This window comes from Electrona antarctica (genome assembly GCF_951216825.1).
Source record: "Electrona antarctica genome assembly, chromosome: 19".
NCBI lineage: Eukaryota > Metazoa > Chordata > Actinopteri > Myctophiformes > Myctophidae > Electrona > Electrona antarctica.
The window spans coordinates 23,974,131-23,996,777 of NC_136800.1; the positions used below are offsets into that span (position 1 = coordinate 23,974,131).

Consider the following 22,647-nt stretch of genomic DNA (forward strand, 5'->3'; position numbering starts at 1 on the left):
CTAAATAATAATGTTACACTCTCAATAGTTAAAGATCTATAGGCCTAAGGGTCCATTTGGTTTCATTTTACACTCTCAAGAGTTAAAGATAGGGTCCATTTGGTTACCTGGAACCCCCTCAAGGACCATTAGAGCAACTCAACTTAGAACCCTCATGGAACTATATTTTAGTGTCCAGTATCAATCACTACACTAGCAGCAGCACAAAACCATATTTCCATTTGACAGAAGTTGTCAAGAAGTCAAGAAGTTGCACTATATGGTAGAAATAGGTCAACAATACAAATTATGCTATAGTTTTGTGGATTCATTTATTTTTTTAACATGCGTGCGCGTGCATGTACCCACCCACTCCTGACCAGGCCCATCATAGACTGCCATTCTGGATTTGCCACTGGTCTTCAAACGATCAAATCGAAATTAATTGATACAATGCCACGTGTGACACAAAGTATAATTGTGTCTCAACAGCCCCTGCCATGATTAGATGTCTCTGCAGACTTTCTGGTCTAATGCAGGCTGCTGATTGGCCGTCTCCGCAGAGGGTGTGGTCTAATCATCTAATGCATGCTGCTCACATCTCAATATAAACAGCAGCACCAGTCATTCAGTCAGTCAGTCAGTCAGCAGCAACGCATCAAGAACTTCAACAAGACAGAAACAGTTCAGTCGTCATTTCATTCAGTGATCTGCAGAGCCAAAGATGTTTGCTAAACAACAGCCGTCATGTCTGGTCTGGTTCCTCCTGCTGCTAGTGGGCAGCAGTGCTGCAGGCTTGGAGCTGAGCCCGGAGGAGGGAGCTCCACGCAGGGCACGCTTCTCTGCAAACAGCCCCAGTGAGTATGGGTGGATTGATTGATTGATTGATTGATTGATTGATTGATTGATTGATTGATTGATTGATTGATTGATTATAGGAGAATGCTATGTAGACATTCTATAGTTTAATTGTACAGATATTCTATACTGTAGAGTATGACCTAGATGACTTTTTATGCATTTGATGTATTACCTTGTGTTGTTCTTGCTTACTATAAATCGCTCTGGATTTAAGAGCGTCTGATAAATGCAAAAGTTGTAAATTGTTTATTAACATGCAGTTTGTAGAATAAGCACAGAAGGAGTATAGGGATTTACATTCCTTTACGCCTGTTGGTAGGGTGTTCCACATTTTTGTGTCAAAGGAGCGATTGTTTGAGCCGGATCTGTGTTGAATGTGATTTGTGGAAGAGAGGAGAGTGGTGGTTGGTGTTGATTTCGTCGACTAAAACTGTGACAATTTATTTTCACGTTGACTACCTTTTTTCACTGACGAAAAACGAAATAAAAACTATGTTAGGATGACTTAAACTATTACTACAAAAATGTTAGGGAGAACTGAAAAACAAAGACTAAAACTAAATCAAAGTTTCTGTCAAAATCAACACTGGAGTGTTAGCAGGGGTGCAAAGAAGTATTGTTACAAGTGAAAGTCCGGAATTAAAACATTACTTGAGTAAAAGTACATAGGTATTGGTTTTCAAGTTTTCAAATAAAAGATAATTTGTAATACCGGTAATAATACAAATCTACAAAGTAACTAGTAACGACGTTTTCAAACAATTTAATTCAGTAAAAGTACAAAAGTTTCCTCTGAGATGTAGTGGTGCAGATGTAAAAGTTCTGAAAATTGTTAATACTCCAGTCAAGTAAAAAATACCTCTAAATTGTACTGAAGTGCAGTACTTGAGTAAATGTACTTAGTTACTTTACGCCACTGTCCATTAGCAAGGATAGGGTTGCATTGTTTGAATAAACAACAACTATGTATTGTGTTTTTACCATGGCTGGATTACTGCACTGATATAATTTGAATGAGACTTAAACAACATTAGGAAGCAAGACCGAAGATGCACGCACCCACACACACGTCACACTTCTATTGTATAGGGCTATACTGTATATTGTGTACCTGTATACAAACTATACCTACTTTTAGAAAGAGACAGAGAGAGAGAGATTAATTAAGTTAGTTAATTGTGCATGCTGTTCCCATTAATTAGCTACTACTTAAACCAATGTTTCTCAAAGCTGCAGACCCCCATCTGAAAATATTTTGTGTCACCCCTTCACCCCTATCACTAAACGTATTTGCCATTTTTTACTATTTTGAAAAATCTTTTAAACTAGTCCAAATAGCCGATCTACAAGCTCACAACGTGTTGATGTAGATCGGATGGTTGAACTATTTAAAAATATTTTTAAAAATAGTAAAAAATGGCAAATACGTTTACAGATAAGGGGTAAGCGGTGTTTAAGTGTTTACAAAATATTGCAAATATTTCAATGTCTTTTTCAAGATGTATTTATGTATTTATCCATTCTGAAATGTATAATGCTACTGCTATTACTATTTTGGGCTCGTTTTCGTGGACCTGACCACTTGTTTCTCTCGCAGAAACTGCCAACACAGATTGTGCACGCACGCACGCACGCACGCACGCACGCACGCACGCACGCACGCACGCACGCACACACACACACACACACACACACACACACACACACACACACACACACACACACACACACACACACACACACACACACACACACACACACACACACACACACACACACACACACACACACACACACACAATTGTCATACACACATTGCATTCTGCTGTGTTTGCACTTTTCTGTGAAGGTAACAACATCAACGGGAATAGCTCCAGCTGATGTGGGAGTTTCTATGTTATCAGTCTCAACAGAACAACACTTACTTTGATTGTGTTTTTAGGATTGGCAAAGTTTATTTGGTAGTATCACAACAACATGGCAGGTCAACCACTGTTGCCAGGTATTGTCAGAGAAAGCAAGCATGTAAGGGACAGGTCTACAAAAGAAATAAGCCCAAAAGAAGCGACCAGTTTTACATCTTGAAACGAATACAGCGATTATTTGAAATTTAGCCTCTACAAGTTCAGCATGAACAGTGTGTTGTGAGCTTGTAGATGAGCTATTTATTTAGTACAAATTAAGTACAAATCTGACATCATTGTCTGAGCGATCAGATTGACACATTTTAAGATTTAAAATACTTTTTCTTTTAAATTATGTTCATCATGGAGTCTTTAAAAGAATGCCCATTATGGAGTCTTTAAAAGAATGTTCATAATGGAGTCTTTAAAAGAATGTCCATTATGGAGTCTTTAAAAGAATGTTCATAATGGAGTCTTTAAAAGCCGATCTAGAGACGAAAGTGTCCGTTCCCATGTCGATCTTCAAAAAAAATTTTCTTCTGTAAGTCATTCCAGTCTTTTGAACCTATGAATGTGTGTGTGTGTGTGTGTGTGTGTGTGTGCGCGCGCGTGCGTGCGTGCGTGCGTGCGTGCGTGCGTGCGTGCAGATGACGTGGCCAGGTGTGTTAACGGGGCGGTGGCAGTGGGCTGTGGAGTGTTTGCCTGTCTGGAGAACTCTACCTGCGACACGGACGGAATGCACGAAATCTGTCAGCTGTTCCTGCATACAGCTGCTACCTTCAATACCCAGGTCTGTGTATGTCTGTCTCTCTCTCTCTCTCTCTCTCTCTCTCTCTCTCTCTCTCTCTCTCTCTCTCTCTCTCTCATTATTGTCTCCACCAGGCCGAAGGCATGGGGAGAGAGTATGTTTTGCACTCCGTCCGTGTGTGTGTGTGTGTGTGTGTCCGTGTGTCCGTGTGTGTGTCCTTCCGTCCGTCTGTTACCAGCTAATCTCCGGCACCGTTAACCCGGTCGATGCCAAACTTTGCACACACACTCCCTGGATGCCAACGATGAACCTCTGCCCCACATTTTCCAGAACGGCCTGTTATAGCGCCACCAGGAGGCCGCTTTGTGCAAAACAAGTTTTTGGACAGTACACCTACAGATTTTGTCCAAACATCACACAAATTGGTACACAGTCTCTCTAGAGCCATTCAACGAAACAGATTTCTCAGACTCCATCCTGATTGGCTAAGATTGGCTTCCAAAGTTCGCAGGAGTGCTCAGTTTCAAACAAAATGCTGCAAATCATGAACACATCATGTGATTTCCGTGAAATTGTGCACGCACATTCCCACTAGGCCGAGGAAGAAATGCCACATGAACATTTTCAACTCAGCCTCATGGTGGCGCTATAACTGGCCGAAAAGTGTTTTTACCTCTAACTGCATGGATCTGTGGATAACTTTGTATGCCAACTCCCTAGAGGCCAAGGAAAAACATTTGCCTGGAATTTTTCACATCTGCTCTTTATAGCGCCACCAGGAGGCCGACATATGTAAAACACATTTTCTAATATTACTCCTTCAGATTTTATCCAAATTTCACGCAAATCAGTACACATGTTCTCCATAGTCATGTGATCAAGACGGGTTTGTTTGATTTATCATAATCCACCCTCATTGGCTACGATTGGCTTCTAAACTTTTCAGGAGTAGCCTGCTTTGTACCTACCCGTTTTGTACAAATCGCCACAACTACTCAACGCAGCGTCCGATTGCGGTGAAACTGTGCATGCATATTCCCACTAGGCTGAGGAAGAAATGCCACTTGACAGTTTTCGAATCAGCCTCATGGTGGCGCTACAACAGGCCAAGCCGCGTCTCACACACACACACACACACACACACACACACACACACACACACACACACACACACACACACACACACACACACACACACACACACACACACACACACACACACACACACACACACACACACACATTTTATGAAATAATTCCTCCTAAGCTGTGTGTTCTCCTTATAACACATAATCTCCACAGTAACAAAGCTGTGTTCTCCTTAAGAGAGTTTCATAGTTCAGTCAGTAACTAAGCTGTTTCTTCTTCCTTCAGGGAAAGACGTTCGTGAAGGAAAGCCTTCGCTGCATCGCTCAGGGAGTCCAAACCCAAACCCAGACCATCCGACGCTGTAACTTATTCCAGACCATGATTGCTGAGGTAAACGCACACGCGCACGCGCACACGCACACACACACACACACACACACACAATAGAGAGTATGCACATGCATGATTTTCCCATCAGGACACGCCCCCCTCATCTAGACTGAGTAGCAAAACATTGAGCAGCATGGAGTGTTGGAGTTTGGAAGCGCTCGTTGGAAATCACTCAACTGGTCCTGCGTACCACCTGTTTTTAAATGTCACATAATGCAGGAGGCAGTTATTGAAAACAAGCACTTCCAAACTCATAACGTTTCTATGGTGGATGTTTATGAAACAAAAACTTTGCAGATAGAAAGAGGATAATTCAAGCTTTTCGTACAGCTGCAATGTTGGTGAGTTTAACATTGTTTAATACAAATCAGACAGGACTTTTCTGTTTGGATGAATGGGCTGTCAAGGCTAGAAAGTAGTTTTTTGCCACTCAGTGGGCGTTCCCGCATAACTTCCAGGTACGATGATGTCAACGATGATGCCGAACCCACCTCACCCCTGCCCACTTTGACAGGCTGGAATGGCTTACGCCAGGGCTCCACCGGACGCGTCGCGTGCGTCAAAAAACGAATCGGGGCAATTTTAATGCAGTCACGCAACGCAACGCGGGCAGTGGAGCCACCCTTCATTGATTAAAAAGGGAACATTCCCTGACGGTGACGGAGACGCGACGCTGACGCGCCCGGTGGAGCCCCGGTGTTAGGGTCAACGACAGAGTACAGCATCTTGCAACTGGCCCCCGTAAAAATCTGAATCCCCCCCCCACCGCCCACCCCTTTTTCCCCTCACTGTTGTTTCTTTTCCCTTTTTACCCCTTATCCCTAAACTTCTTTGCCTTTTTTACTATTTTGAAAAACATTTTAAAATACTTCAATAGCCGGTCCACATGGACACATTCTGAGCTTGTAGATTGGCTATTTTTCAAACTAGTAAAAAAAAGGCAAAGATGTTTAGGGACAAGGGGTAAGGCACATACACAAATAGGGCTTGTATTTGTTGATGACATGTATTATTGTGTAATTTTTATGTTCTATGTTGATGAATTGAATATATAGGACCACAATGGAAACAACTCCCCAGGACATTTTTTTCTGTTATCCTTTTTTGCCTTAATGTCTGACTGTACCTCTGTGCTGTTTACATGTATGACTAATAAAGTATGGTCATCCTTTTAGCTTTTGCATCTCTGTGTTGTTTACATTTATGACTATAATAAAGTATTGTGTTACCTCTGTGCTGTTCCAACTCTGTAGGTCCAGGAACAGTGCTACAACAGTCTGGACATCTGCACGGTGGCGCGCACCAACCCTGACGCCATAGGAGAGGTGCTGCAGATCCCTACACACTTCCCTAACAAGTGAGTAACGCCAGGGGTCATCAATATGTCCATACAGGGGTCAGGGGTTATCAATATGTCCTACAGGGGTCAGGGGTAGGGCATTCACTTCTAGTCATTTTTACTAGTTGACTAGTTGCCTAGTTTACTAGTCGACTAGTCAACTAGTTGTTTAACTACCTATTATGTAAAAAATAAAATTAATTAAAAAAGAATACTTTTTTTTCTTTTCTTTTTTTTAAATAAATATTTGTACATTGAAAAACTGTGTACATGGTGACTATAACTATAATCTACCTGATCTTGTCAACTAGTACCAACAAGGTCGACTAGTGGATTTACTAGTCGACTAGTAAACTAGTCGACTAGTTGCTTAATGCCCTAGTCAGGGGTCATCAATATAGTCACCATACACGGACAAATGTGTCCGTGGCAAGACTTGGCCTCGTCCGTGGCACATTTTAGATTGTTTTTATACACCATTATTCTTATTATTATCATAAGCCCCAATTACTGATTGTCAGTCTCCAGATGTATGACACTCATTTACTATGACACTACTGTATATGGCACATTAGGAGCCCAATTAATGGCTCTCTAATGTTTAATTTGCAAGAACCCCCTTAACTCTGAGTGTACAAATGGAACCAAATGGACCCATAAGTCAGCATCTGTACACTCTCATAGTTACCCTCAGAGTTACAGACCTGTTATGGTCAGGCTATCTCGTGTTTCTGGAATTATTATTATTATCTGTGGCAATTACTGTACTATATATTATGTGTCTCATTGTCCAGGTATTACGGTACTCTCCAGTAATGATGTCATTTGTATCTTATATTCTAGGTATTACGGTACTCTCCTCCAGTCCCTGCTAGCCTGTGACGAGCAAACGGTTTCGGCGGTCCGGGCGGGTCTCGTCTCCAGGCTGACGGACGACATGGAAAGCTTCGTCATGCTGGTGCAGAACAAGCCGTGTGCCAATGGGGCGGGCAGCGCCGGTAGGCCTCTTACAATTATTACATAATTGCCTAATCACCATTATTTGAGATAAATCACAATTATTTTGTCCTAATCGTCATAATCCTTTCCATACAAGACATGTTCATACAGTAGGCCTACATAAAAGGAATCACACCTGTGTGAAGTGAGGGTGTTCTTATTATGATACATCGTCACCTGAAAAGCTGGGCATAGGAGGGGCTATAGCGCCCCTCAAAAAACAGAAATAGCTTACAACTCGAACTACAACATGACGTCACTGAAGCCGTGGTGGTAAGCGACTCACCGCTGACCCCAGCACATCTCTCTGTTTTTACTAACCACTGTGGTGTTTAGGTTATAACCTAAAAATCTGGACTATGCATCCCACTTTACTGTGACAATTAATGTTCAACTTAAATGTTGTAATGGTGACAGCCAAAGGCACCGGAGGTCAACTTTGTTATAATGGTGACAGTCATAGGCACCGGAAGTCAACTTAAATGTTGTAATGGTGACAGACCTAGTCATGTGTTGGTGAACTAATAGTTTTAAATGTTGTAATGGTGACAGCCCTAGTCATGTGTTGGTGAACTAATAGTCTTAAATGTTGTAATGGTGACAGCCCTAGTCATGTGTTGGTGAACTAATAGTTTTAAATGTTGTAATGGTGACAGCCCTATAGTCATGTGTTGGTGAACTAATAGTTTTAAATGTTGTAATGGTGACAGCCTAGTCATGTGTTGGTGAACTAATAGTTTTAAATGTTGTAATGGTGACAGACCTAGTCATGTGTTGGTGAACTAATAGTTTTAAATGTTGTAATGGTGACAGCCTAGTCATGTGTTGGTGAACTAATAGTGTTAAATGTTGTAATGGTGACAGCACTAGGCAGCGGAGGCGCCCACAGCAACCCGGCCAGCTGGAGGAACATGCCTGTGTTCAACATCCAGCCCAGCTTCAGGGGAAGAGACCCCACACACCTGTTCGCCCGCAAGAGGTCCGTGGACAGCAGTGACGATGGCGACCAAGACCAGTACATGGGAGAGAAATAAGAGTAGGCCTACAGAAGTCCTGACGTCGCTCGTTCATCCACCTGTCGCGGAAGTCATTTTCTCTATGGAGAATAACATTGGGGGTCATCTTAGAATCGTCTCATATAAGAATTGTGGTCAAAAAATTACGGACTGTCCCTGTGATATTGGCGGGTGGCTTTGTATCGTTTATGATAGACATTCACTCATGTTTGATAGTCTGTTTCTGGTCTGTTTTGAGGCTTCATGTCCATATGAGTCAAACTGCCGGGATAATTTGTTTGGAACAGTTCTTATTTGACACAATATTAAACACGTCTGTTGAAAAAAACGCGACCCAGGTAGGATGCGTAAATTACGTCAAACTTCGATGCTAACGTCAAAACAACGAAACGAATGTGCGCTTTCCTTATTATTCGCAACGACACGCACAAATATATATACAGTCACGCATACACGCTTTTAAACGCTACGCAGTGTTAATTTTGACCCAGACAGCGTTCCAATGCACAACTGTAAATGTGACCAAATGGTGCCGCAATTTGCATTGGTTACATTTGATCACATTTTACATTTGGTAATATCTGTTCTGTACATGTTTTAAACACGCTCATATACACGCTTTAAACTGTTCATTCGACTCAGAGAGCGTACAAATGCACAAATGCAACAAAATGTAAATATAATTTGCATTGGGTTACATTTTACATTGGGTTACAGTTTTTGTAACAAATGGATACATTAGCGCACATCTGTGCACTCTTAAACACTTTGCACACTCTTACAAATGGATCAAATTAACATTTGGATTTAAGATTTTTTTTTACTGTGTAGCGTTATCTACGCTCACACACACACACACAAGCAATGTTTTTTAAATGTTTTTAAATGCTACACGTTTGAATGCTGATTCTTTGGTGTAATTATTCGGGGACTATTACTTGATGACAACATTGTTTTTATCTCACCAGATTAATTAGGCCAATGAACCTGTTGTCCATCGAGGTTCACGTCGGTCAGACTTTTAACCATGCAGGTGATCTGAATCCTATTGTGCTTTATTATAATTATATTTATTTTCTTGATACGATGCTAATGCAAAAGGCAGCCACACTGGTATTATTTTGATGATTATTATTATTATTAAATATGAATTCTTAATCTGGTGTGAGGTTGAAAAGCTGGTGCCTCATGCTGGCCGTGGGGTATCGAGTATTGCTTATGATCACATGATTGGTTGATTAAAAATAATTATATAAATATACATGAAATGTTGTTTTTTAATATCTAAAAAAATATTGCAGATCTACACGTGTGTGCTATTTGCGGAAAATGTGTCTTTAAGTGGTCAAGCTTGTATACAGTGTTGAACGAGTTTACTGTATTGTTTGAGAAGTGGTACATGCATCATGCAAGGTCTGGAGCGTGAGTCTGGTACTCTGCTGCAGACTGTTGAAATAAATTATATTATATGTTTATTTTGGGCTGGTGTGATTTTCTATCTATCTATCTATCTATCTATCTATCTATCTATCTATCTATCTATCTATCTATCTATCTATCTATCTATCTATCTATCTATCTACAGGGTTCCTACACATTTGGAATTTCAAAATTCCATTACATTTCCAGACTCTGATTTCGGGCCCGCGTGTCGCTCCCGGGCAAGCTGTGGCCGAAAAACGGAGGGGGTCAGAGCGTTCAGTGTCAGGGGGACTCCCACGGCGGCCAAGGGGCCGATGCTCTCCGTCCCGTGGCCGCCAGGTGGCGCTCTTCCCGGGGCAGAGCGCCATGATTGAACCCGTGGGAGCCCCGGGTTCAATCCCGCTTCCGTGTGCTACAATCTGGCGTAGTCGGCAGGACGTGGAGCGTGATATCCTGCCAAGATATCCAGCCCGCAACCGCAACAGCCCTGCCAATCGGGCTCAGCCCTATTGGTACGACAGGTTGCGCGTTGGTCTGGCGAGTGGGAGGCCCGCAGGTTCAATCCCCGCTTCTGCGAAATGCTACACATACTTTGATCAAATAAGCAACACATTGATGGGCACATTGATCGAGAGAGAGTGTGTGTGTGTGTGTGCGCACACGGCAGAGATGACGACTTAAAGGGATAGTTCAGATTTCTTTAACTTAAGCTGTATGACATACTTGCCATTAATAGTGGTTGCAACTGTATTAATTGATTGCCCGAGTCCCGTGGTGGGAGTTCTGCTCTAGTTTTGGTGAAATATTAAGTAGTTCCGGTCATTTTGTGGGGGGCACTGGGGCCACGCAGTAAAAGTAAATAAATCCACAAAAATATTTGTATTGTTGACATATTTCTAAAATATTAGTAAAACTTCCGTTCATTTTTTACCCCTCTATCACACGGAACTATGTTTTTTGTGTCCATATCACTACGCCCAAAAAATAGTTCCATGTAATAGAGGGGTCAAAGTTGAACGAAAGTTGCGCTAATATTTTAGAAATAGGTCAACATTACAAACGTTAGTTTTGTGAATTAATTTACTTTTACTGCGTGGCCCCAGTGCCCCCCACAAAATGACCGGAACTACTTGACCAAAAGCAAAATCAGAGCAGAACGCAGAACGCGACATTAATTCGCCTCCAACGGTCTTCACCTATTTCATTTGAATGTGAACAGCTTCAGTCCCAAACTGGCTGAAATCAGACAATTGTTTCTAAACGGTAAGGCAAACATCCTGTGTTTCTCTGAAACTAAACTTGATGAGTCTACTAAGGACCCAGAGATTGAAATAGAAAATTACTCAGTTATTAGAAATGACAGAAACAAACACGGTGGTGGTGTGTGCATGTATATTCACCAAGATACTGAATACATTACTCGTACTGACTTGCAGCATGATGAAATTGAAACTGTGTGGGTTGAATTAATTTTCAAAAATGCTAGATCAGTATTAGTTGGCACCGTCTATAGACCGCCCGACCAACATGGGTTCTATGATATACTTGAAGGGTGCTTAGCTGGGGAGGAATGTGTAGAGAAAATCCTGATTGGCGACTACAATACAGACATGCACCGTAAGGAAGCACCTGTGTTTAAGTCATTCAGTCAGTTCTGTGATCTGCATAGTGTCAGTCAGCTAATTACCCAACCCACAAGAGTGTGTGATTCTACTCAAACTGTCATTGATCTCATTCTGACCTCGGACAAATCAAGAATCTCCAAGAAAGGGGTTATTGTATGTGGGCTTAGTGATCATTTTATGATTTTCTGTACCCGCAAAAAACAAAAACTAAAGTCTGGCTGTCACAAAACAGTCATATCTAGGGACCTCAAAACCTACTCTAGCGAGGCCTTTAACCTTGAACTGGAGAGTCTGGATTGGTCCGATGAGCTCAGGAGCTCACTAGTCGAAGAAGCATGGCTTGGCTTTAAAACCAAATTTACATCAGTACTAAACAACATGGCTCCTTTGAGAACCATCAGGGTCAAAACCCGCTCGGAGCCATGGATGAATTCGGACATACTGACTGCAATGAAAGCCAGAGACAAAAAATGCTCTGAACTTCTTAAATGCAAGTCCAAGCTAGCCAAGCGCTTCGACAGTGATCTCCAAACCCAACTGGGCATCCTAAAAACCCAACGTAACAAGCTAAGAAACAGTGTAACTGCCATGACCAAATCAGCCAAAAGTAACTTTATCAATGATAAGGTCGAGGAAAAGAAAAACAATCCTAGGGAGCTCTGGAAGTTACTAAACAACCAACTAGGCTGTGGTCAGAAACTAAAAACCAGGTTTACAAACATAAACATCAAATCGAATGACACCCTCATCACTGACAAGCTTGATGTAGCCAACTACTTAAACATCTTCTTTACAAACATTGCAACAACGCTGGTTAACAAACTGCCCTCCCACTCTGGGCGTTTTGGTGTAGAGCACATCAAAGCCTTCTACAAAAACCTAGGTGTTTGTAAAGATGATTTTAAAATGGCAATGGTAACAACTGAGGAGGTACTTAAAAAACTGAGTGCCCTCCAACCCCACAAGGCCACGGGCCATGACAATATTCCATCCGAGACTCAGCCATTTCCATAGCTCCAATCATCACCCACATAGTAAACCTCTCCATCAAACAGGGACAGGTCCCCCAAGATTTTAAACTGGCCAAATTAACCCCCCTGCACAAGAAAGGGAGTAAATTAGAACCCGGCAACTACCGCCCTATTTCTATTCTAAGCTCCATCTCGAAAGTGATGGAAAAAATAGTCTATGAACCGGTTGAAAAGTATCTTGCCACTAATAAATTAATGTACGAGTTCCAATCTGGTTTCAGAACATCCCACTCCACTGACACATGCCTCTATTTGAGCGACCACATCAAACACGAGGTGGATGCTGGCAAATACTGCGGCATGGTCATGCTGGACCTCCAAAAGGCTTTTGACACCGTGAACCACTCCATACTGGTTAACAAGCTAAAAGCTATTGGTTTTGATAGCACATCAGTGAGCTGGATGCAATCCTACTTGGAGGGAAGAGAACAGATGGTGGAGGTGAACGGAACACTGTCCCCCCCCCCCCCCCCTCCCAGTGAGCTGTGGAGGAAGCATACTAGGGCCTTTACTGTTCCTAATATATGTAAACGACATGACATCAGCTTGTGACTGCAACTTGTTCCTGTTCGCAGATGACTCAGCACTGCTGGTCTCGGACAGGAACAAACTGCAGGTTGAAAAGACCCTCAGCTCTGAACTTTGTAGAATCTGCACCTGGCTCGCTGATAACAAACTATCCTTACACCTGGGAAAAACTGAATCCATTCTCTTCGGATCAAATAGTAATCTCAGCAAGGCAGATGGCTTCTTGGTTAGAGTGGGTGACAATATTATCACACGAAAAGATGAAATTACCTACCTAGGTTCCATCCTGGAGGCTAATCTTTCCGGTGATAAAATGGCCACCAACGTAATCAAAAAAGTCAATCAAAGAACAAGATTCCTTTACAGGATCTCACTGGTCAACAAAAACACCTTGAAGACCTTAACAGGAGCCCTCGTACAAGGTTTCTTTGACTATGCATGCACCTCTTGGTACCACAGCACTTCAAAGGCCATTAAAACAAGGCTCCAGACCTCCCAAAACAAACTGGTCAGGCTCCTACTTGGCCTCACCCCCCGAACCCACCTCACCCCTGCCCACTTTGACAGGCTGGAATGGCTTAGGGTCGACGACAGAGTGCAGCATCTTGCAATGGGTCTGGTCCACAAGATTCGATACACCACCAAGATACCCATGTACCTGTCTAAATACTTCCTTAATGTTAACGAAGTCCACACCCACAACACCAGAGGGAGTGCAACAAACCATGTACAACCCAGATTCGGCACAAACAAGGGACTAAATTATTTTCGCTCCTATGCCACCAAAATGTGGAACGCCCTACCAACAGTCATTAAGACATGTGAATCCCTTGACTCCTTCAAAACCGCTCTCAAAGGGCACCTACGGACGGCTGCAATTCGAAACTGGCCCCCGTAAAATCTGAATCCCCCCCACCGCCCCCCCCTTTTTTCCCCTCACTGTATATGTCTCTTTTCCCTTTTTACCTCCTTTATGATGAATTCCTGTTCTGTTCTTTGACTATATAGTAGTGTCTATCTGTACGTCTCTAAATGTTTTGATGAATTGAACATGGTGGACCCTCTTGTAAACAAGTGTAATGCTTAATTGGGTCGTCCACTCACAGTTAACAGTCTTTGTATTGAGTTTGTGCTTGAAATGTACTGTAATTCTGCAAACTGTTAATAAATATTTCAATCAACCAATCAATCAATCAATGGGACTCAATACAGTTGCACTTGCATGCAACCACTATTAATGGCAAGTATTTCATACAACTTAAGTTAAAACAAAATCTGAACTATCCCTTTAAGGCTGGGAACGAGGCTGCATCTTCTATCTGTATTCAGCTTAGAGTAGCCTAATAGGCCTATATATGAATACGAGACTACTCGCCCCTACATTTTTAATGTAGTTAATTTAATATTTCCCTCCCTTTCTGAAATTATCTTGTATACAGATTTATTTGATTGCATAGTAGTCGATCTCTATACTCTGTAAAATTTAGAAATAACAACATGTCACAGAGACGTGAATGCTTAATTAAGTTAATTTATGACCTTCTAGCAGTTCATTTCGTTTTATTAATCACATTTCTTCCATGTAGCCCATGTTTTGTAATGGCATCATCATGCTATTATGCCCGTGGATATACAGAGTGAACGTAACAATGATACATTAATATGATAATACCTTTTAAATAATCACAATTTCACAAACATGAATTATGTTTGTTATTTACAGCTAGGTAGAGTAGTGGGGAGAGATGGAAAAGGGGCGAGATGACCTGTTACCATATAGATAGATTATACACTCATATAGATATATAGATTAGATACATAGATTATATAATATATACTCTAAGGTATTCAGTAACAGATATTACACACATGTCATAACACATCCTCCACTCATGCCTCCACCTAGCCCACCTGGTGGCGAAAGGCAACACGCAACAGCACAAGTCCAGAACTATTTACTGCGCATGCTTGAAACACGTTGACCCGGAAGTAAGTGCGTCTTGGGGGTCTTGTGCTCAAGGACAGTCTAAGGCCCAATCCCAATTGCCTCCCTCAATCCCTGAGCCCTGAACCCTCATTGACTTTAGTGACGTCAGCTGTAAGTGCTTGAGGGTGAGAGGTTGCAAGGGCTCCAAATTGTTGTGAAAGGAATGGGACAGCACTTTGAAGATGAGTCCGCCATTACTTTGCATCACTTTATAAAAACTGTCCTTATTCACAGTCAGTGCCTACATGACATGTCGATCATGTCTATTTTAGTATTTAAGCTGATCGTTTTATTATTAGTTTCATCAATACACTTTCCTGTGTGATAGGGGTTGTAATATTCATATATAATAATATTCATTATACATTGCATTTCCATATTCTTTTACTTTGCTCATTAGTCATTTGTCATCATATTTCCCTTATTATTATTATTAGTTATTAAATATATAGCCTATCCTTCCATTCCGTCTCCCTTTGAGAACAGTGAGAAAGCACTATTGTGTTTGTTGACATTCTTACCGCGATACATAACTAATTTGCATACTTAAATGATTGACGTTCGGAGGATCCCCCTCATTCGCCTGGTAACGCTCTGAACTGTGGGTAATTTCTTTGCCAAAGTCAGCTAAAGTCAGCATCGATGCTGACTTTGGCAAAGGGCACATAAAGGGGCGGGGCTGAGCCCTCACTGACTTACCGATTTCAAATGGGACATCCCTCAAGCCCTCGCAGACTTCACATGAACACGCAGCTAAGTCAGTGAGGGCTCATTGAGTCAGCAAGGGAGTGGATTGGGATTGGGCCTAAGAAGGACGAGACGCGAAGACCGTACGGGCGACGCCATGTTGCTTTGGAAGGAAAAAAACATGCGCAATGGGCTCTTAATATATATACTCTATGAATGGGCTATATGCAGCCAACACTTCCGCGTTCAGCTTCCTTGGTCTCAACTGCGCATGTTTTTTTCCTTCCAAAGCAACATGGCGTCGCCCGTACGGTCTTCGCGTCTCGTCCTTCTTAGACTGTCCTTGCTTGTGCTTAGAGGCGACGTATGTAGCTTCTTAGAGGTCTTGTGTTGTTAGCGTTATAACAAAGGACTTTGTGAAAATGTTCTCTTAACGGAGGTAAAATGTCTCATAAAGGAGGTCAAATGTGTGAAATGGAGTCTGTACGCCTGTCGATAAATGAACACCTGACGTCGGTGGGAGAGGAGATATTGAGTGTTTTGGAAAAACAGAGTGGTGTTGATGTTTGTTGGGTGAAGCTTAATGTCAGAGTGTTTGTGTTGGAGCGACTCAGTGCAGTTGAAGACTTCATGTTCAACCTCTTCCAGAGAGAGATGGAGACTCTAGAAACTCTGCTGGAGAGACAAAACAAACTGCTGGACGTGATCCTACAGCCACACATCAAACTACACAGGGCAGGTTGGTTCATGCTTCATTTCATTACCATGCTTATAGCCTACATTAGCCCTATTTGGAACCTCACTCTACGCTCTTAGCTCCGAGAAGACATCTACATAGCTTATGAAGTTAGCCAACATGTTTTTGTCTGAAGTTACAGCCGGAGAGGCAGCATGCCTCCCCTGGTCGAATGTTGAACTGAAGTCAGTTCGAAAATCTAATTCGGCTCAACCCACTTTCTACCTCTACTCTACGGAGCATGTGATGGTTTTTGGTTTACCCGGTCCGATTAAACCGGATAATTTTTATGTGAACTGACTGAACCGGCCGTTATTATAATTGCTGTCCAATTACAATGTAGCCTACAAAAACGGTGCCGACTACGTTGCTTGTACTTGCCGACAGCGTTAAATCCATATCTGTATTGAGCAATATGACAACATGATTCATACAATATTTATTATGTTGGTTTATAAAGCTTGGCTGTGCTATGTCGTGCCCCAACAACAAAATCTGAGTCTGGGGGAAAAAAGCCTTGACCTACAGAACCGACTCAAACGCCAATCCAAATTATCCAAAATGCTGCAGCTTGCTTGGTCGAGCCAAAATTCTCACATGTCACTCCCCTTCTCCGCTCCCTCCATTGGCTCCCGGTCGCTGCCCGCACAGAGTACAAAACTCTGATGCTTGCATTCAAAGCAACCAAAGGTATGGCACCGCCTAGCCCCGCTCGGGACCCCCCGGTTTAGCTCTTGTCTTTCGCTACCCCGGAGGGTCCCGTCCCACCGGTGTCGTGCTACATGCTAATTCTCAAACGCACACTGACTTACCGTCGCTTTTGCCTTTGCTGCGCTGTGTGTATGATAGTGACGTGTTCCAAAATAAGCATATAGGAGCTATAGGAGACGACGGAGACAACTGAACCCTCCGCGAACGGCGCAGAAGCCTTTGTGTGACCGTTTTGGCAGCTCTGAAATTCTCTCTTCCTTCCTTCCTTGACTTCCTTATTGACATCCTATCTGCGCGTCAGTCACTACGTTCCTGCCTCTGATCTTGCCAGTTCCGGAGCTGGAGGCGGTACAATGGGATGTCAATAAGGAAGTCAAGGAAGGAAGGAAGAGAGAATTTCAGAGCTGCCAAAACGGTCACACAAAGATTAAAAATACTTAACGGCTTCTGCGCCGTTCGCGGAGGGTTCAGTTGTCTCCGTTGTCTCCTATAGCTCCTATATGCTTATTTTGGAACACGTCACTATCATACACACAGCGCAGCAAAGGCAAAAGCGACGGTAAGTCAGTGTGCGTTTGAGAATTAGCATGTAGCACGACACCGGTGGGACGGGACCCTCCGGGGTAGCGAAAGACAAGAGCTAAACCGGGGGGTCCCGAGCGGGGCTAGGCACCGCCATATCTTGCAAGTCGGATTGCACCTTACAAACCCTCCCGAGTGCTCAGATCAGCCGACGCAGGGAAGCTGGAAGTACCCTCGCTAAAAACACAGGGACAACGCTCCACACGTCCCAAACTCTTCTCCCTTCTGGCTCCAAAACTATTTTAAAAATATCGGTTAATTTAATTAATTTTGGTAATTCAGAACTCCCGGAAGCTGGGGATCCCCCTGTACCCAGTCAACAGTGTCACTGGAGTCAAGTCCTTTACGTTCCAGACTCTACTACTAGGCTTAGTAGGCTAGCAGTTAGCATTGGATATTTGTGCTCGTAATGGCTAAACCATGGCATTAAAAATATGAATTTATATTGAATATCTTATAGTTACAATGAAATTGAGTTGACATGCTTTTTTTCTAATTGTAACTGTTGCGTTGTGGCAGTGACTGCCAGGCTGCCACTGCCAGGCTGGCAGGGGTCAGCAACCCAAGATGTTAAAAAAGCCATTTTCGACCACCCACAAACTTCTCCATAAACTCCAACTGGTCCAGAACGCTGCAGCGCCAGCACGTATCATCACCTGAACCCCTGTCATCAGTCACATGATCACCACTGTTTTACACCAACTCCACTGACTGATCAAATACCGCATTGACTATAAGATCCTTCTCCATACTTTCAAGGCCATTCATAACCTCGCCCCCCATTATCTGTCTGACCTTGTTCACGTTGACATTCCCACCCGGTCTCTTAGTTCTGCCTCCTCCAATCAAACTGAAAGTCCTCCCTGCCCGTCTGTCCACCATGGGGTCAAGAGCTTTCAGCCGCTCTGCCCCTCACCTCTGGAAGTCCCTCCACCCTGATATAAGAAACATGGACTCAATCACCTCATTTCAAACCCACCTCAAAATGGATGATCTGTGCTTTCTGCTGCAAGCTGTACATTATTGTCTGCTTTTGCTTTTAAACTGTGTTTTAACTGTTTTTAACTTGTACATTATTAATTTTAGCTAATTATAGCCTATAATAAGAGGGCCCCCATCCAAACGCCAAAGACATTCCAACACGAAATGTAATAATGATTTGAATGGTTGTCACGGCACAAAATGAATAGCGTTTCATAATACTGTTGTGTTTTATTGAGAACAGACTAGTGCACACTGAGCACAGAGATTCACAGACTTAGACAGTGAACAGAGAAGCTGTCAAACTATAACATTAGCCTGTCGCTAATGTCTGTCAGCTAATGATGGATAGCTGAGTGACCACATGCGGGCGTGTTCGGAAAATAGCACACTGAGCAATGCAACAGACTAGTGCACACTGAGCACAGAGATTCACAGACTTAGACAGTGAACAGAGAAGCTGTCAAACTATAACATTAGCCTGTCGCTAATGTCTGTCAGCTAATGATGCATAGCTGACCACATGCGGGCGTGTTCGGAAAATAGCACACTGAGCAATGCAAACTAATAGGCGAGTGCGCTCCGGTGTAGATTTTTTTTTTTCATTTTCAAATTTCATTCATAGACACACATTCACTGTCTTGTGCAAGGACAATTACCACACAAGTTTGACTGGCTCCCTTTTTTAACGTCCTATTCTATGAGATGAGATCACGCAACTGACGCAAGGTGCTATATTGCTCAGCCAGACACAATAAATAAAATCAAGTGTGATGCTCCATTATCTTGTAGTGTCATGTTTAAGATTATATAGCAGATAATCTTATAACATGTGATGCAATGCAACAATTCAAAATTGTTCAGGATTTAAAAACTCCTGTAGTGTGAGACCACCTTAAGAGATGAGATCATATCAAGAAATATTCGATCATTATTAAATAATTCAATTTCCAATACAATGGAACATGTGTTGGTAAATTAGAATGGTTGCTGCCAATAACAATGTGTTTCATAAATGAGGACATGTGTATGGTTTGCAAATGGATAATTTATTTACAGTAGTACCAAAGCTATGAAACAGACTTAACACTCCATGAAAAAAGTAAAGGTTCTCTCTTGTTTGATCTTTTTCTTAGACTTCCTGCACCTCCCTCTGTGTAAAGAGGAAGTTCCCCCTGAACAACAGGAGAGGAGCCCCAGTCTAGTCAAGGAGGAACCAGAGCCACTCCCTCTGTGTAAACAGGAAGTTCCCCCTGAACAACAGGAGAGGAGCCCAGGTCAAGTCAAGGAGGAACCAGAGCCCCTCCCTCTGTGTAAACAGGAAGTTCCCCCTGAACAACAGGAGAGGAGCAGTCAAGTCAAGGAGGAACCAGAGCCCCTCCCTCTGTGTAAAGAGGAAGTTCCCCCTGAACAACAGGAGAGGAGCCCCAGTCTAGTCAAGGAGGAGTCTCCACACATTAAAGAGGAACTGCTTGATGGACCAGAAGATGAAGATAGGTCAATATTGACAATACTAGTAGGGAAAAGTGAAGAAGAAGATGATGATTATGAAAACACAGACACAGAGCCTGTAGCCAGCACCTCAACTCAACACATGGAAACACAAGCTGATGTGCAGGACTGTGGAACATCACATCCAACTAGTGATGAGCAGCTCCACTCTTCACACTGTTCTGAATCTGACACTGAAGACAGTGATGAGTGGGAGACCAGGGAAGATCAGTTTTTAATTACACCAAAATCACACAAGACACAAAATGTGGATGGACAAAGATTGTCTTTCAACAACAATCTGCCCCGCGACCTGGAATTGAGCAGTCACACATGGCAGAAGGGCTTTAATTGTACATTTTGTTGCAAAATGTTTAATCGAAAGGAGAATCTCAATCAGCACGTAATGATTCATACAGGGCTAAAGCCATTTAAATGCGCAGTTTGTGGTAAAGACTATCGTCAAATGGGTCATCTAAAAGCACACATGAGGATTCATACAGGGGAAAAACCCTTTATTTGCTCTGTTTGTGGCAAAGGCTGCGTTACCATGGGTCCTCTAAAAATACACATGCGGACTCACACTGGGGAAAAGCCCTTCACGTGTACATTGTGTGGCAAAGGCTGTGGTCAAAGAGGTGAACTTAAAACACACATGAGGACTCATACAGGGGAAAGGCCCTTTTCTTGTACAGTTTGTGAACAAAGTTTTAGTCGGAATAATAGTCTGAAAAAACACATACTGACTCATACAGAGGGAAAACCCCTTTAGTTGGATTTTGTGGCAAATGTTTTGGTTAACATGTACATCTTAACAAATGTACTGCTTCTGACGGAATGTTCCGCCAGTTGGAATCCAACCTGCAACTGCTTCTGGCGTAACATTCCGACTGATAAGCTTTATTATTGATATCAAACCGGATCACTGATTTCTTCTTTTTTTTCCCGGCTTGGCCTTTCCTTCTTTAGCGATCCTAGACCGGATTGCGCAACTGCGCTGTCGTTCACCTCCCTTTATACAGGCTGACTAAAAAGCTGAATAACTCTATCTACGGAGCTCTCCATGGTTTGGATAAAACGTGCGATGTTCGGAGGTCTTTGCTGATTATCCGGTGGTCTAGATGGGAACATTGGCGCTTTCTAGAGCAAGGATGGCTTAATTTTAGCTCGCTAGCATTGACGCTTTATTTAGCATCTAAAGATGTCATCTGAGTTGACACATTTATCATACAGACACGTATGATCATTCAATGCCATTAAGGATGTCAATGATAAGTCTTACATGCTAAAGAACATTTAACATAATCTGAATATCAACATTACTGAATAATATAAATACAGTTAGTTTAACTTTAAGTAGTGTTATGTCATACTTTGTTCCACAGCACTGTCATGCAATAATAATAAAACAACTGCAGATTTACAAGCTCACAACAATCCCCCTTCCCCTAGAAGAGAATTGAGAATATGTATTTTCCTTTGTCATGTTTTCTCATAATGTATTAAAACTAGGGCCGGGACTTTAACGCGTTAATTGAGATTAATTAACTACAGAAAAATTAACGCGTTAAAAAAAGAGCAGCAGCAGCAGCAGTCCAGTCCACTCTACTACAGCTCCGTCAGACAACAACTTACAACACCCAAACGTTTGCTCCGTGGATGGGACATTTAGATGTAAAAGCTATCGGATGGACGCGTGGTACAGCATGGTTGTGTGCAATGTCGGAGGGAAATGATCCATAAGCCATATGACCAATGTTAGCTTTCATGCTAGCTCTGGTCCATAGCCAGAGCTATGGATCAGAGCTAGCTTCCATGCTAGCTGCTTCAGCTTAGCATGTCTCGCAGAGTAGAGGCTTGCACGCCTTGCAGAGGCTCGCGGAGATTTCACCACAGCACGAAGCTGTCAAGCTGTCCTCGATGCGAAACATACTGAAGCAGCAAGTGTGAAAGTCCGTGGTCAGACAATGGTCTGCCCCAACCCCATGTGAAATGCACTCCCCAGCTAGTTCATTCCACCGTTTTTTTATTTTGTTCCTTTGTCTAAGTGTTTACCCCCTAATAAAGTTGTTTTTATTTTTTTTCTCATGCCCCACCATGTAAAGCACATTTGAGTATTCATAGACACTTTATATAGGCACTTGCTGCACTTGTTTATCTGTTGGAGAAAAAAAGTTGTATTGCTTAAAGGGGAATACCCCTCATTTCAACATTTTTCTATGGAGTTGTGTGGAAAACTGGAAATAATAAAAAGTCACCCCATTTTGTGTTGCCTAGAACTGGAGGTCTGACAAAAAACAGTAACACTATGAAGTACAGCGTTGTGATGTCACTGAGATGTACTTGTTACTGTTACAGATTTTTTTCAGACCTCCAGTTCTAGGCAACACAGAATGGGGTGACTTTTTTATTATTTCCACACAACAGCTCTAAGGTATATTAATGACAGTAAAATGTTGAAAATGAGTGGTATCCTGTAGTCACTATTCATTCACTGGGATACCAAAAAACATTTGAAAAAAAAGTTTATCACTGTTCTCG

The 22,647-nt window shown here is 42.4% G+C and overlaps 2 protein-coding genes across 2 annotated transcripts; both read left to right on the forward strand.

The window, feature by feature from the left end:
• Positions 1–703: 703 nt before the first annotated feature.
• LOC306943049 (stanniocalcin-like) lies at positions 704–8,343 on the forward strand (the record flags this gene model as incomplete). The annotated part of the gene is made up of 6 exons (XM_079529255.1): positions 704–836; positions 3,392–3,534; positions 4,867–4,971; positions 6,225–6,328; positions 7,154–7,308; positions 8,174–8,343. The coding sequence occupies 6 exons, from the start codon at positions 704–706 to the stop codon at positions 8,341–8,343; spliced, it is 810 nt and encodes a 269-aa protein (XP_079385381.1).
• Positions 8,344–15,979: 7,636 nt separating this feature from the next.
• LOC306912332 (uncharacterized protein) lies at positions 15,980–21,285 on the forward strand. Its single transcript, XM_079488475.1, has 2 exons — positions 15,980–16,344; positions 19,752–21,285. The coding sequence occupies exons 1-2, from the start codon at positions 16,050–16,052 to the stop codon at positions 20,876–20,878; spliced, it is 1,422 nt and encodes a 473-aa protein (XP_079344601.1). The 5' UTR covers positions 15,980–16,049; the 3' UTR covers positions 20,879–21,285.
• Positions 21,286–22,647: the final 1,362 nt, after the last annotated feature.